Below are 14,203 nucleotides of genomic sequence, written 5' to 3' on the forward strand. Positions count from 1 at the left end.
ACAAAATTTTTAACTATTCAAAATATAGGAAATAGTTGATTATAACAAATGCGCTGTCAGCTCTTCCATGAGTTGGATAAAGAGGCAAGAAAGTTGAGGCCTTACTGCAAATAGGAAATAGTTGCTGTTCCCTTAGAAAAAGGAGCGGCCCATTCCTCGATTGGTGGGCAGGTCTCTGTAGTAAAATATAAACTCGCAGCTCTTAAGTGCTTCGTCTATCTGGGAACCAGCATTTAGAATGACTGCAATGTCAATCAGAAAATTATACGCTATGTTTGAATTTGGTTTCCCCACAAAACTTATACGGCTGTGCAAAATAAGATTGAGCAACTCCATCAGCTCAGTCAGAATTGGCAAGGACCTCTTCGAAACTAAACGAGGTTTTGGAAAGGATGATTCCTCCCTATTTGATGCTGGACAAAATAGCAAAAGCTGCATAACTTAACCGCTCTGAAAAAATATTCTATAAAAGCGGGCTATTACTAGCTTATATTGGTAACATTGGTATCATCGGCTTGAATTCCCGCGCCGCAAGTTCTGCTTACATCAAACTTGAAAAAGAAAGATAAAGGATGGGTTGGGTGGAGAAAGAGGACAAACCTTAATAACTGCTGTCACTAGGGAAGGAGTCAGGGCATTTGCATTTTGGCGTCCAAGCCACTATTTTCAGCCATAATTTCGAAGGATTACTCTCTTGTCAATAAATGCTACTTTGGAATAGATAGTCAAAATCATGCTCTTCAAGTCACTTTTCGTATACATCCTACTTTATGGTGCAGAAACGTGAACCACGACCACATCAGATGAAGCGGCACTGGGAATGTTTGAGAGAAAAGTTATTGGAATGATTTACGGACCCCTACGCATTGGCGACGGAAATTACCAGAGAAGACTTCCCTATGAGCTGTACGAGATTTACGCAGATAGCAACATAGTCTAGCGCTGGCTAGCCCATGTTATACGAATGAAAGATAATGCTCCGGCTAAGAAAATATTTTTATCAAAACCCTCCTATGGGAGAAAAATTATAAGTCAACCCCACTCTGCTGAAAGGACCACGTGGACACATTTTACCTTGGTGTTACCAATTGGTGCCATTTAGCTTAGCGAAGAAGTGACTGGCGCGACCAGTTGGAAGCTCATGACCATTTAAATGGTTAAGCGCCAATTAAGCGAGCAGGTAACATACGAGCATAGAAATGAAGATAAGTGTATTTAAAACCAGTCACAGGCGGCCGCCGTAGTGTGATGGTAGCATGCTCCGCCTACCACACCAAAGATCCGGGGTTCACGCCCCGGGCGAGGCAACATCAAAATTTAAGAAACTAGGTTTTTCAATTAGAAGAAAATTTTTCTAAGCGAGGTCGTCTCTCGGCAGTGGTTGACAAGCACTCCGAGTGTATTTCTGCCATGAAAAGCTCTCAGTGAAAACTCATCTGTGTTGTAGATGCCGTTCATTGTCGGCATGAAACACATAGATCCCGTTCCGCCAATCCTTAGGAGTAATTAAAAGGAGCACGACGCAAATTGGAAGAAAAACTCTGCCTAAAATCTCTTCGGAGGTTATCGCGCCTAACATTTATTTTTATTTTTATAAAATAAAAATGCCCCAATGCTCATATCTCGCGGTGCTGATATATAAATATATTTTTTCAAGCACTAGCATTTGTCACCCTGTGGAATGCACTGTGATATTCAGTACTAGATTCACAGTTTACAGTTACATTCCACTTCCTTCTTACTGTACATAAAATTTGCATTCATCTGTTAAGTAATGCTCAAATCGGAAAGAAATGCTTTTAAACAGCACCAAAGCACTATATATGAAGAACTGAAGTTGATTGAGTTCAAAGCACCCAAAATCCATAGCAAACTAAGCCATACTGGGTTTTTATGCTACAAATGTTCGCTTTGAGTGCACATGCATATATAAAATATGTAAGACGAAAATACTACTAAAAATTTTAAGTTTAATAGAAGATGCCAAAAATGCCATACCACATACCTTTTACAATATACGTACAACAAATAACATGGCATAGCCGGCTTTGGTATGTGGCTACGATGAAGTGCATAACTTTGTTTGGCATTCAAAGTACGATATAAAGCATTCATAGGTGCCCAATTTAATCGTCGTAAACCACCACCAATACAATGGCGTATTCATACCGAAACACATACAAATGTGCAGTGGCGTGGTATAGCTGAAATAAATTTTATAGAAGTATAGGCAAAAAAAGTTTGTTTAATTAAATTAAATTTCTCTGATCTATACTGGACTGATTTTTCGTTTTTTCACATCCAATTGGATTTGAGAACAAACCGCTAAGATTTTTAACTACTTCAATATCTTGTATATTATTTATAATTCCTGTTTTTATCTACAGGTCCCTTTGTCGCTCTTATTTGGTATTCAATTCTATAAATAAAGTTTTGTTTGTAAAGGTGGGGATTCGTGCTATTAGCGAGCTTTTGGCACTATTAGTCATAGTTCTTTTGTTTAGCTATATTTTATAAAAATAATTTGTTAAAAATTAACGATTGTGAGCACACAAAGGAATATATTTGTACTATGGCACTATTGTGAATATTTCATTAGAACTAACACAACATTACCGGCAGTTGCTAACATTCGCCAGATGGCAGCGCAAGCGCATGTAAGTTTATAGCTATTTCATTGATAGAACAGCTGATTTCTGTTGATATTTGATATGAGACTTTTATATTTGTTGCGCAAGATGCGCATGGGTCCGGCTCGTTTTTATTTAATATAAGTAGAAATAATGAAGACAAACAAACAATCGCTGTGATGGCTGAATGGTTATAGCAGCGGCGGCTAAACGTTTCCGATGAAGGAATTTGGCAATTCCCGAAATGGATCTATTCAACGAGCTTTGGCAATTGTCTAAATTTTCTCTTTCCTCTATTCTAATTTAAAGAATTTCTTCATTTAAGAAAAAAATGTATCATTACAATAATAAGATAAAATAATTATTGTTAGGCCTTGAGCTCGATTCGAACCCGCCGTCTTACATGTCAGTAGGCTGATATAACAACACCAATTTTTTAATTTTTCTTTTTATTGCCAAAAAAATTCCATGGCAAAATCTTAGCTTGTGTGTATATAGTGTTGAATTATATACTTAAATCAATTTATTCTATTTATTATTTATTATATTCACTTTTTGAAAATTTTAAAGATAACTGATTAGAAAATTTTCATTTTGAAATAAGATTAAAAGTAATATAACATAAAAATAATTTACAAAACTTAAGTATATTTTACAAAGTTGATAATCCTATATATACTCCCCCTCCAGTGAAACGAAAAATTTATTCTATTTTTTTTAATGTTAATTTACAGTGTATATTGATTACTGTAAGAATTTTGTGTTGTAGTTTGAAAAATGTTTGAATTTTGTGTTGTAGATATATGGTATTTTTTTATATGTCAGAATTTTGAGAAATGTATTTTTATGTTAATTGCGTTAAAATTTATGTTGGTATTGATGTAGTTATTCAATCTTTTGATTATTCGATGTACTTGATAGCTTATTTTTAGGTGTTGTTATTGTTTACTGATTGTTATAATATTTTATGTATATTAATATTTGGTTATGCTATTGCTATGTTGTTGAGGTTAAAAATATTTAAAAGCTGTTTGTTAAATATTGTCAATTATAATGACGTATTTGAAGAATCTAGAATGAGGTTGAGTGATAGTAGATGGCAGCTTTGTGCGCACAATTACTCAAAAATTAAAAACTAGTATTATGCAGAATATATGTTCAATATAATATTGTACTCTGCATAATGTATGTCCAAGTTGTTGATAAGAAATGAAAAGTTGTTTCTTTAATTCGTTTGAGGGTGATATGAAATTTTCAATGATTCGTGTCATGTTAATGTGTTTCATATTGAGTTTTTATATGATTTTAATTTCAATATGACATAACTGATATTTACAAAATATGTCGATAAAAATTATTTTAAGAAATCTTTAGATTTTTTAAAATTGTAAAAAATTTTTTGATTTTATTTTAAAAATCAAAGTTATTGTTTTGTTTTGTAGTGCTTTTTGTTATTTTCGAATTGAAAATGAGGTTATAATTTAAATATGAATCTATTTGTTTTGTGGAGTTTGTATGAAGTTGTTGTAAAATGATAATGATTGTGTATAAATATTTTTGAAAATGAACTGGGGAAGCAGTGTACATAATTCAAATGTACTTAACGAAACTATAATTTAGAAAAATTAATTACATTTTTGTATATGTTTAATAATTTTATCAATAATTTGTATTAAATATATATTGAATATTTTGTTTATAAATTGGTTCAACGAAAGATTTAAACAACGAACAAATGTTGAGGGCAGGTAGATGTTGGAGTTAAAATTATAAATTGATATTGATATTGAATTTAAAATCCAAATTTAACGTGACAATGTCGTTGTCCATACATTAGGAGATAAAATTGTAACAGCTAATATAATTAATACGAAGTAAAGGATAAGATCTTCTTTAGCAATTTCAGTAGTTGTGAGCAATAAAGCACAATAAGCACACGTGAAACAAATAAGTATACCAAAAAAGTTGATTAATTGATTTGAACGCAAGCGAGTCATATACATATATCTTATAATTTTCTTCGATATCAAATTATCTACATTGTTTTCTTAGTCCAGAAATGTCCCAGTTTCTTCTATACAGACGTGTTACATCAACGAATATTGCATAGGCGGTAGATCCTGCTGTTCCTTAATTGACAGGCAAAGACACGTTTGCGGCACAACCAAGAGCTCCGTATCGACTCGACTCGATAGCCACACATTCAAGTTCAGGCGCACACCATCCCGATCTTCATTTTGTTGAATGAATTTCTCGTATGTTGTCGTCACGGATGGATGGGTTTTAAGCAAAATTTGTTAATAAATAACACGAAGAATAGTTTTTATACAATTCCTTTGGTTCGATGGAAGGATCGCCATAAATATATAGTGTTGAACTATATACTTAAATCAATTTATTCTATTTATTATTTACTATATTCACTTTTTTTAAATTTTAAAGATAACTGATTAGAAAATTTTCATTTTGAAATAAGATTAAAAGTAATATAACATAAAAATAATTTACAAAAGTTAAGTATATTTTACTAAGTTGATAATCCTACAGTGTGTTTTAGTTCGGGTGAAAAAGAAGATTAAATAATCAGCTGAGACCTTACATCATACAGTGCTTCAGAGTTTTGACACAAAGTACAAAAAAAAACTTTGTATGTTTATTAAGCGACTTGGTCCATTTTTATTAGATAGATTATTATGTATGTATGTAAGGAATAAATATATCGATATGTAAATTCTTCTTCCAGTTATCACTTTCAAAACGTAAAAGAAGCGCTGCTCAAAATTTTCTTGTTGTAAATACAATATTATATTCGAAAATGATCCTTCTAAGCACCTTTTATATACTAGCTTATAAGCAAAATATGTGTACTGAAGTACGTAGATAGGTCGTGTAGGTAGATACGTCAATTGGTATTCAATGTATGGCTCCCAAAACGTGAGAAAATCCTTGGTAACTAACACGTTCATTTCCGAAAAAATTTGTATTTATTAATTTTCTTGTTCACGTTTTTCGCAAAAATATTCCTTCTAACAAAGCAGAAGATCTATTTTAAAATCCTTTATATGAAAGTGGGCGTGGCCCCCTATTTATTCCTTCAATTATTCCACACTCATTTCTTATGACAAAGTTAATCAATTTACAAAACCTTTGTGATGGCAACTTAAGCCGTTTTAATTGATGACCAATAATATTTTTAAAAGTGATTTAATCAGACATGGGCGGTGCCAAGCCCCTTTTTAAAAATTTAAGAATACTTAAATTAAGATAACTGAATATTTACTCAAGTTGTCGTGTTCAGAGACCAACGGACGATCGGGCGGATGGACATGGCAAAATCAGTTGCTTAGTTCACTTTGATTTATTTGAAAGTCTATATTTCGCTAACGTTCTTATTTTTATTATAAGGCATCGATGTACTGCAACTTCTATTAAATATATTGTGCTTGACCTTTCAACCTAGTACTAATCTATGCGCAAGAAAAACGTGTCCACATTTTTGGATAAGATGTCCTCTCAGGGAGTTGAGCGATAAGATATCAAATTGTTATGTACACAGTGGTCCCCATTTCCGAACATATCCATCATATTGTAAATTTCAAACTGTTTCTAAATGCACAGTCAAAGCGCAGCTAAGCGAAAACAAATCACTGTACAGTATCAGAATGTTTTGAGTGCTGCTGCTGCTGTTATGGCTGTTTTTAAAACACCACAAACCAATTTCAACGATGTGCCATCTTCAGTACAATTATCTGTTCCAGATATCACCCTCGTATATTCTGATCTCCCTTCTCTTTTATTTTATCATTGAGACTCTTAGCCTGGTTCCGCAAAAGCCCTCTGATATTTAAACTTTTTAATTAAAACTACTGACGTTGAACAACACCATCAGCTCAGTCAGAATTGGGAAGGACCTCTCCGAGCCGTTCGAACGTAAACGAGGTTTCAGACAGGGTGACCCCCTATCGTATGATTTCTTTAATTTTCTGCTGGAGAAAATTATAATAGCTTCAGAACTTAACCGCACTGGAACAATATTCTATAAAAGCGTGTAATTACTGGCATATGATGATGACATTGATATCATCGGCCTTAACACCCGCGCTGTTAGTTCTGCTTACTCCAAACTGGAAAAAGAAGCGGTAAATGTGGGTTTGATGGTGAATGAGGACAAAACGAAGTACCTGCTGTCATCGAGCAAAGAGTCAGCGTATATACGCCTTGGCAACCACGCTATTGTTGGCAGCCATAATTTCGAAATAGTAAAAGACTTCGTTTATTTGGGAACCAGCATCAATACTAGCAACAACATCAGCACTGAAATCCAGCGAAGAATCAATCTTGCCAATAAATGCTACTTTGGACTAGGTAGGCAATTGAAAAGTAAAGTCCACTCTCGGCGTACGAAAATCATACTCTACAAGTCACTTATCGTACCCGTCCTGCTATATGGGGCAGAAGCATGGACCACGACAACAGCAGATGAAGCGGCTTTGGGAGTGTTCGAAAGAAAAGTTCTTCGAAATATTTATGGGCCTCTACGCGTTGGCGATGGCGAGTATCGAAGAAGATTTAACGATGATCTGTACGAGCAGACATCAACTTGGTTCAGCGAATTAAAACTCAGGGGCTGCGTTGGCTATGCCATTTTATGCGAATGAAAGACGATGCTCCGGCCAAGAAAGTGTTTCTATCGGAACCCGCCTATGGAAGCAGAGGTAGAGGGCGGCCCCCAATCCGTTGGAAGGCCCGGTGGAAAACGATTTAAACTCCATTGGTGTGACAAACTGGCGCCGGTTGGCGGGGTGAAAGAGCGACTGGCGCGCCTTGTTTGACGGACATAACCGTTTAGACGGTTAAGCGCCAATTAATACAAAATAAGTGTGCATTAAGTTAGTTTAGGGCATACGAGAGACTTTCCATTATCGAACCCTACTTCGGTAGCGTAATAAAAACAGTTTGAAAAGAAACTTAAGGAAAAAGAAAAATGTTTGATAATATAAATTTTTCACTGGAACGACCGAAAAATTTCAAGAATAGTCGTATCCCACTGAAAAATCCCTTTTTTGTAATTGGATATCGGTTGTTATCCGTGATAAACCGAAATAATTCTTATAAGTAACAGCTAAATGAAATCTCTGATTATAGGAGGATTGAAATGTCGAACAAAAGGTGTGTGGGTGTATGTATATGCACATAGAGTCTTATAATGCTTTGTTAGCACAGAATTTTATCAAGCAAATGCATACTCACATACACACATAGACATAATGCAGCTACAAGAAGATTCAGTAAGCTCAATCATATTTTGGCTAAATACGTGTACACCTCTACATTTATAGGTTTTGCTACTTTATGAATATGTAATTAATTTAAGCCTTTCTTCCAATTTCACAACCAATTTCTACCACTCGACCACAATTTGTACTTCCATAATATTCATCGTCATCATATTGCTTTTTCTCATCCTTTTTTCAGCTGATTCGCATTCACATCACGATCAATTGGCCAATCAACAGCCTCCTGGCATAATTGGTGGTGTACCTGTAGCAGGTCCAATGACTGGTACAACCAGCGCAACGGGTAGTCCAGCTAATATTGGTGTTGTTGGTAGTGGTATACCCGGAAGCGTTATTGGGCTTGGCTCCTCCGCTACCGCAGCAGTCAACGAGTTTAGCATTTTGAATTCATTTTGGTTTGCTTTAGCTGCCTTCATGCAACAAGGTTGTGTGTGACATATCACCAGGTTCCATATCCGGTCGCATTGTTGGTGTCGCTTGGTGGTTTTTCACGCTCATTTTTATTTCATTGTATACAGCCAATTTGGCAGCATTTCTCACTGTCGAACGAATGGTGACACCAATCAATTCACCTGAAGATTTAGCTATGCAAACGGAAGTGCAGTATGGTACGCTCTTGCATGGTTCCACCTGGGACTTTTTCAGAGTAAGTACGGTGCATTGCATAGGAAATTTAAGTGTATGTTTGTTTAAATCTATCTACATATATATAAAGCAGCAGCGCAAAACGAGTTCTGGGATGTTTTTTTCTTTTTTTGAAATTTCGTAAATTCAGCTTTTTTCAATGATTTCAAAATTCTAAGAAAAATATTCAATCATTTCAAGAACTGGAACTCGAAATAGTAAATAGAACTCCAAATAAAAATTTTCTAGCATTTACAAATTCTTTCTAAAACGGATTTGAGATTGGTTTGTATGGTTAGGTTAGGTTGAACATAACGGGTGGAATATTACAAATCCACCTTTCCGGGGGCATGCAAATCGGTCAAGAAACTGGACTTGCTTCAAGCAGTTAGAAAAATAAATGAGTGACTGACGAACATATCGATGCATATGGCTAGCAATAAGACAAAAGTAGTTTTGGTAAGCCCAAAGCGGAATGCGGATTAGTTAGCCCTAACCAAAGGATATAATCATATAAATTCAAAGTCTCACTAGAATTATTTAGGAGTAAACACTGGCTCATAACTAATATTTAAGTGACACTTCATGGCGGTGTGAGGGAAAGTTTTTAAACTTAGTGGAGGCCTAAGGCGAATTGTGCCTAACATTAGGGGAAAAGTTGAAGCTACCCGTCAGCTATTGTCAAACGTAACCAACTTGATAATATTGAAATATAAAATTACAAAAATATAAAAGCAGCTTACAGAATTCCTGCTAGACGAATAGCAAGTGCTTATCGGAAGGTGTCCGACGGCGCGATTCTTGTCTTATCTCTGGAAAATCCGAAAATTTCCTCAAAGGACTCCTCACTCCTACGTAATTATTCTCTGTTCTCTTTCCTAATTAGTCTCTAAAATATTTTTCTTCTATCTATGACTTCCTTAGCTGCGTTGTTGCAATGCACACTCGGAATCCGTACAGCACTTTTTCCATGAGACACTAGAAATTCCATGCTTGTTGATTCTAAAAACAGATCCCTATATTCATGGCGCTCCGCTTTCCACGATCTTTGCCAGCTTTAACATTTCACTTACCCGTCTTCTAAGAAGACTCATCTCATTTCTTTGCATTGGCAATCTCTTTGGGTTTCACATCTTTCTGGAATTTCGCACAGTTCGCTAAGTTTGCAGACCTAGGGTTCTTAAATGTTCCTTCCTTCTTTACCCTGTTAAGGGGTATGCTGAAGATGAAAGACGTACTTTAAAAGTAAATTTAGTAGATTTTTTCTATAATTTCACACTTTCTTCGTTTAAAAGCATTTTGTAAAATAAATCCAATTTTTTTCTTCTATAATGATATTTACTTATTTTGAAAATTTACTGCAATAAATTCATTTTTATACTCAGCAATGAAACTTGATACGTGGGTTGACCTTATGACGCAGAATAGAAAATTAGTAAAATTTTGGACAATGGGCGAGGCACCGCCCACTTTTAAAAGAAGGTAATTTAAAAGTTTTGCAAGCTATAATTTGGCAGCTGAGTATGTAATGTTGGGTTACACCCGAACTTAGTCTTCCTTGCTTGTTTTGATGGATTTCACGTTGCCATGTATGTAAATGCCTGATATCAATACCAGTTTAGAACAATTAAAATTATGAAAAATAACAAGTAAGGAAGGCTAAGTTCGGGTGTAACCGAACATTACATACTCAGCTGAGAGCTTTGGAGATAAAACAAAGGAAAATCACCATGTAGGAAAATGAAACTAGGGTAACCCGGAAAACCTAGCGCAACCCTGGAGTGTGTTTATATCAAATGGAAGGTATTAAAGAGTATTTTAGAGGGGGAGTGGGCAATAGTTCTATTGGTAGACGCCTTTTCGAGATATCGCCATAAAGGTGGAGCAGGGGTGACTCTAGAATATGCTTGTACGGTATGGGTATCAAATTAAAGGTATTAATGAGGGTTTTAAAAGGGAGTGGCCCTTAGTTGCATATGTGAAGGTGTTTTCGAGATATCGACCAAAATGTGGACCAGGGTGACCCAGAACATCATCTGTCGGGTACCGCTACTTTATTTATATATGTAATACAACGAACAGTATTCCTGCCATGACTCCAAGGGCTTTTGATTTCGTCCTGCAGAAATTTTTCATTCATATCATTACTGGAATTGAATGTTGACATAATTTACTTATATGCAGTAAAGATATTGAATTTTTTTTTTAGGTGGGCGTGTTCGTAATCCGATTTTGCTAATTTTTATTTTGCGTACATATAGTAATAGGTTCCTGCCAAATTTCATCAAGATGCCTTCAACGACTGCCAAGTTAGAGCTTGCAAAACTTTTAAATTACCTTATTTTAAAAGTGGGCGGAGCCACGCCCAATGTCCAAGATTTTACTAATTTTCTATTCTGCGTCATAAGGTCAAGCCACCTACCAAGTTTCATCGCTTTACCCATTTTTCGTAATGAATTATCGCACTTTTTCGGTTTTTCGAAATTTTCGATATCGAAAAAGTGGGCGATTACGTTCATTTTAAATAGCGATCTGAGATGAGTGCCCAGGAATCTACATGCCAAATTTCATTAAGATACCTCGAAATTTATTCAAGTTATCGTGTTTACGGACGGACGGACGTACGGACATGGCTAAATGAATTTCGTTTTTCGCCCAGATCATTTTGATATATAGAAGTCTATATCTATCTCGATTAGTTTATGCCGTTACGGATTACCGTTATGCGAACAAAATTAATATACTCTGTGAGCCCTGCTCAGTTGAGTATAAAAATTTTGTTAAAAGAAGGAGCGCATATGTACGTATGTCAAAGGGAGATAAGCTGAGACCGACAACAGATAACAAATTGAATTGACAGCGTAGGCGCACATGCTCTTGTCAGAAGTCAAGGGCTACAGTCAAGTGAAAAAACAGAGATTTTGGGGGTGTGAAATGGCAGGTAAATATGCATGCACATTTGGTACGAAGATAGATAAAGCTATTCACATTTACATATTTGCATTTGTATGCGGATGTACATATGTTTGTTATCATTACGATGTGCAGTAACGACGCCTGAATGTTTGTCGTTCGGCCCAAGCTGATGAATGACTGAAAAAACGGCCCGCATTTTAGAAAAAAAAAAAAAAAATATAGGATTTAAAATTCCAGTAGCTGCGTTACCGGTGTTATCAAAATTAATTCTTTTTTACCTAAATTTGTTTTGCTTCATTGACTATCTAAAAAATTTTTCTGCTGCCAAAAAAAACAAGTAAAAGTGTCCAAGTTCGGGTGTAACTGAACATTATATACTTAGCGTGAGCTTCAATTGCACATCTCATTTCATATAAATTACTTTTCTACATAACACGTGGCACCGCTCATTTAAAAAAAAATATCTCCCCATTTTCTCTTATACTTGATTATTGAAATATCAAAACTATTCTTTGCTAAGTTATAGCTTATTATTCTAGTCTGCCACCCTTTTAAATTTGTTTTACATCTAAGTTGCCGTGGTCTTATACCACTCCCATTCATTTCTACTGGAAATGTTTTCTGTTATAAGGAAAATATGTGTACACAGTTTCATGACGATATGTTAATTTTTTTTGTATGTTAATTTTTCTTCGAGTTATGGCTCCGGAAACATAGAAAATTGCTTAGAAAAAAGGGGCGGTGCCACACCCATTTTCAAAAATTTTAGCGTTTTCCAATTTAATGTTATAATTCAATTTAAAAAGTAAAATTCTATAGATATAAAGCTCTTTTTTGCAAAGATATAGCTTACTTTATTCATCCACGACGCTTTTATAAATCTTTTATATAAAAGCGGGCGTGGTCCTTAACCAATTTCATTAATTTTCCTTCAAAGCATTCCTTATTAAAGGCAACCTCGCTGCCGAATTTTGTTGCGATAGGTTTAACGATTTTTGATTTTTTGATTAATAATATTTGTAAAATTAATTTTATCACAAGTGGGCGGTGCCACGCCAATTTTAAAAAATGTTTTCAAATTTTTATCAAGAGCCTCAATATCAGTCCACACGTCGAATTTCAACATTCTAGTTGGATTATTTACTAAATAATCAGGTTTTTTCTGTTTTCCAAAATGTTCATTTTCAATACCAATTTATTCTGGGCCCAGATAAGCTCGTGTACCAAATTTGGTGAAGATATCTCAATACTTACTCAAGTTATCGTGTTAACGGACAGACAGACGGACGGACGGACATGGCTCAATCAAATTTTTTTTCGACACTGATGATTTTCGTATATGGAAGTCTATATCTATCTCCATTCCTTTATAACTGTACAACCAACCGTTATATAATCAAAGTTAATATAATCTGTGTGCAAAGCACGCGGAGTATAAAAAGTATGAAAAACTACTTCGATTCAGTTGAGCAATCATAATTGACCAGACAGAAGAGAATGAATGTCGATCGATTTTTCTATAGTTGTTGTTTTTGTAGCAATAAAGAAACTTCTATGAGGTTTTGGAGAACGTTAGATACCATAACGGCCCTGTGCCATATGCAGATCCGATAGTTGCGGTAACAAGCACCATTAAATTATGATATGGATCGTCTCGGTCATACTAACCAAATTCAACTTTCTAGGCCAATCCGCACCCCATCCCTAGTTTCATGAGGAATTTGGGGTTCGCAGAGCCTCACCTGTTATAGAAACGGAATTCGCTAGGTTGGTGAAATTGACAATTTGGTTGACGGGTCTATAAATTTTACTGGCATCTCTTTTAAAGGATTCCGCTATACAACAACTTGAATAGTTTTAGGATTTTAGTCGCCTCTAACGATAGGCATATCTGCCGCGGTTACATTTTAAGTCCCATATCCCGTTGTAGGGAATTGTTTTTCCCTTTGCTTTTGAGTATGCTTCATGGTTAATCCAATGAAATTTGAGGCTTGCTGTGAATATTTTCCATGTTGCAATGTCGTGGTACGCCCCAGAGGATAAATTTCTATTGATAGTCATATATAAGACCAACTGAACCTTAATCAGGTTATGCTACGCCTCACATTTTCAGAAATTTCACGCGCCCAACGCTTTTATTTAATTGTCTGATCAACGCCCTAGATTGATGAGGAGTGTATTGACTAGTACCTAGGACCTACCTAATTGTTTTCTAGCTTTAAGTATTATTATTACTTAATGTAAGTATTGTTTTCAATAAAACCGTTTAACATGAAATTTTTTTTTTATTATTTTATTTTCATGTTTTTAGTTTTGATTTATTATTTTGACGAATATTAATATCACTAAGCTGTTAGTAATAATCACGCAACAACAAAAACACGAAGCAGCGACAAAGAGCTATCTCACACACGCAGATTTCATCAGCCGAAGAATTACTCACACATACACACGCATATAGCTATAAACTACAAATATACATGCACTTATAAAGCAGAGTACCAAGCAGGTGATACAAGAGTTCTAGAAGGTGAAAGGTGAAGGTGGAGAAATATGCGAAAGAAACAACAGAGAGTATAAAAGCAGCGCAAGCTGAGGAATCAGTCTAATTTAAACACGCTATCAGTTGCGAAGTGAAGTATAATTGTGAAGTATATTTGTACTACTCACAAAGTAGTCTAATAAAGACCATTTTACAATACAGAATATTGGAGTGATTTATTCAACAGCTTAGCG

At 35.2% G+C, this 14,203-nt stretch overlaps 1 protein-coding gene across 1 annotated transcript in view; it reads left to right on the forward strand.

The window, feature by feature from the left end:
* Positions 1-14,203, forward strand: part of GluRIB (Glutamate receptor IB) — a 143,566-nt gene that overhangs the window by 93,981 nt on the left and 35,382 nt on the right. The window contains 2 exon segments of the mRNA XM_067792013.1: positions 8,106-8,353; positions 8,355-8,573. Coding sequence (XP_067648114.1) covers positions 8,106-8,353; positions 8,355-8,573 — 467 coding nt within the window.

Source organism: Eurosta solidaginis, chromosome 5 (assembly GCF_040869045.1).
Source record: "Eurosta solidaginis isolate ZX-2024a chromosome 5, ASM4086904v1, whole genome shotgun sequence".
Taxonomy (NCBI): Eukaryota; Metazoa; Arthropoda; class Insecta; order Diptera; family Tephritidae; genus Eurosta; species Eurosta solidaginis.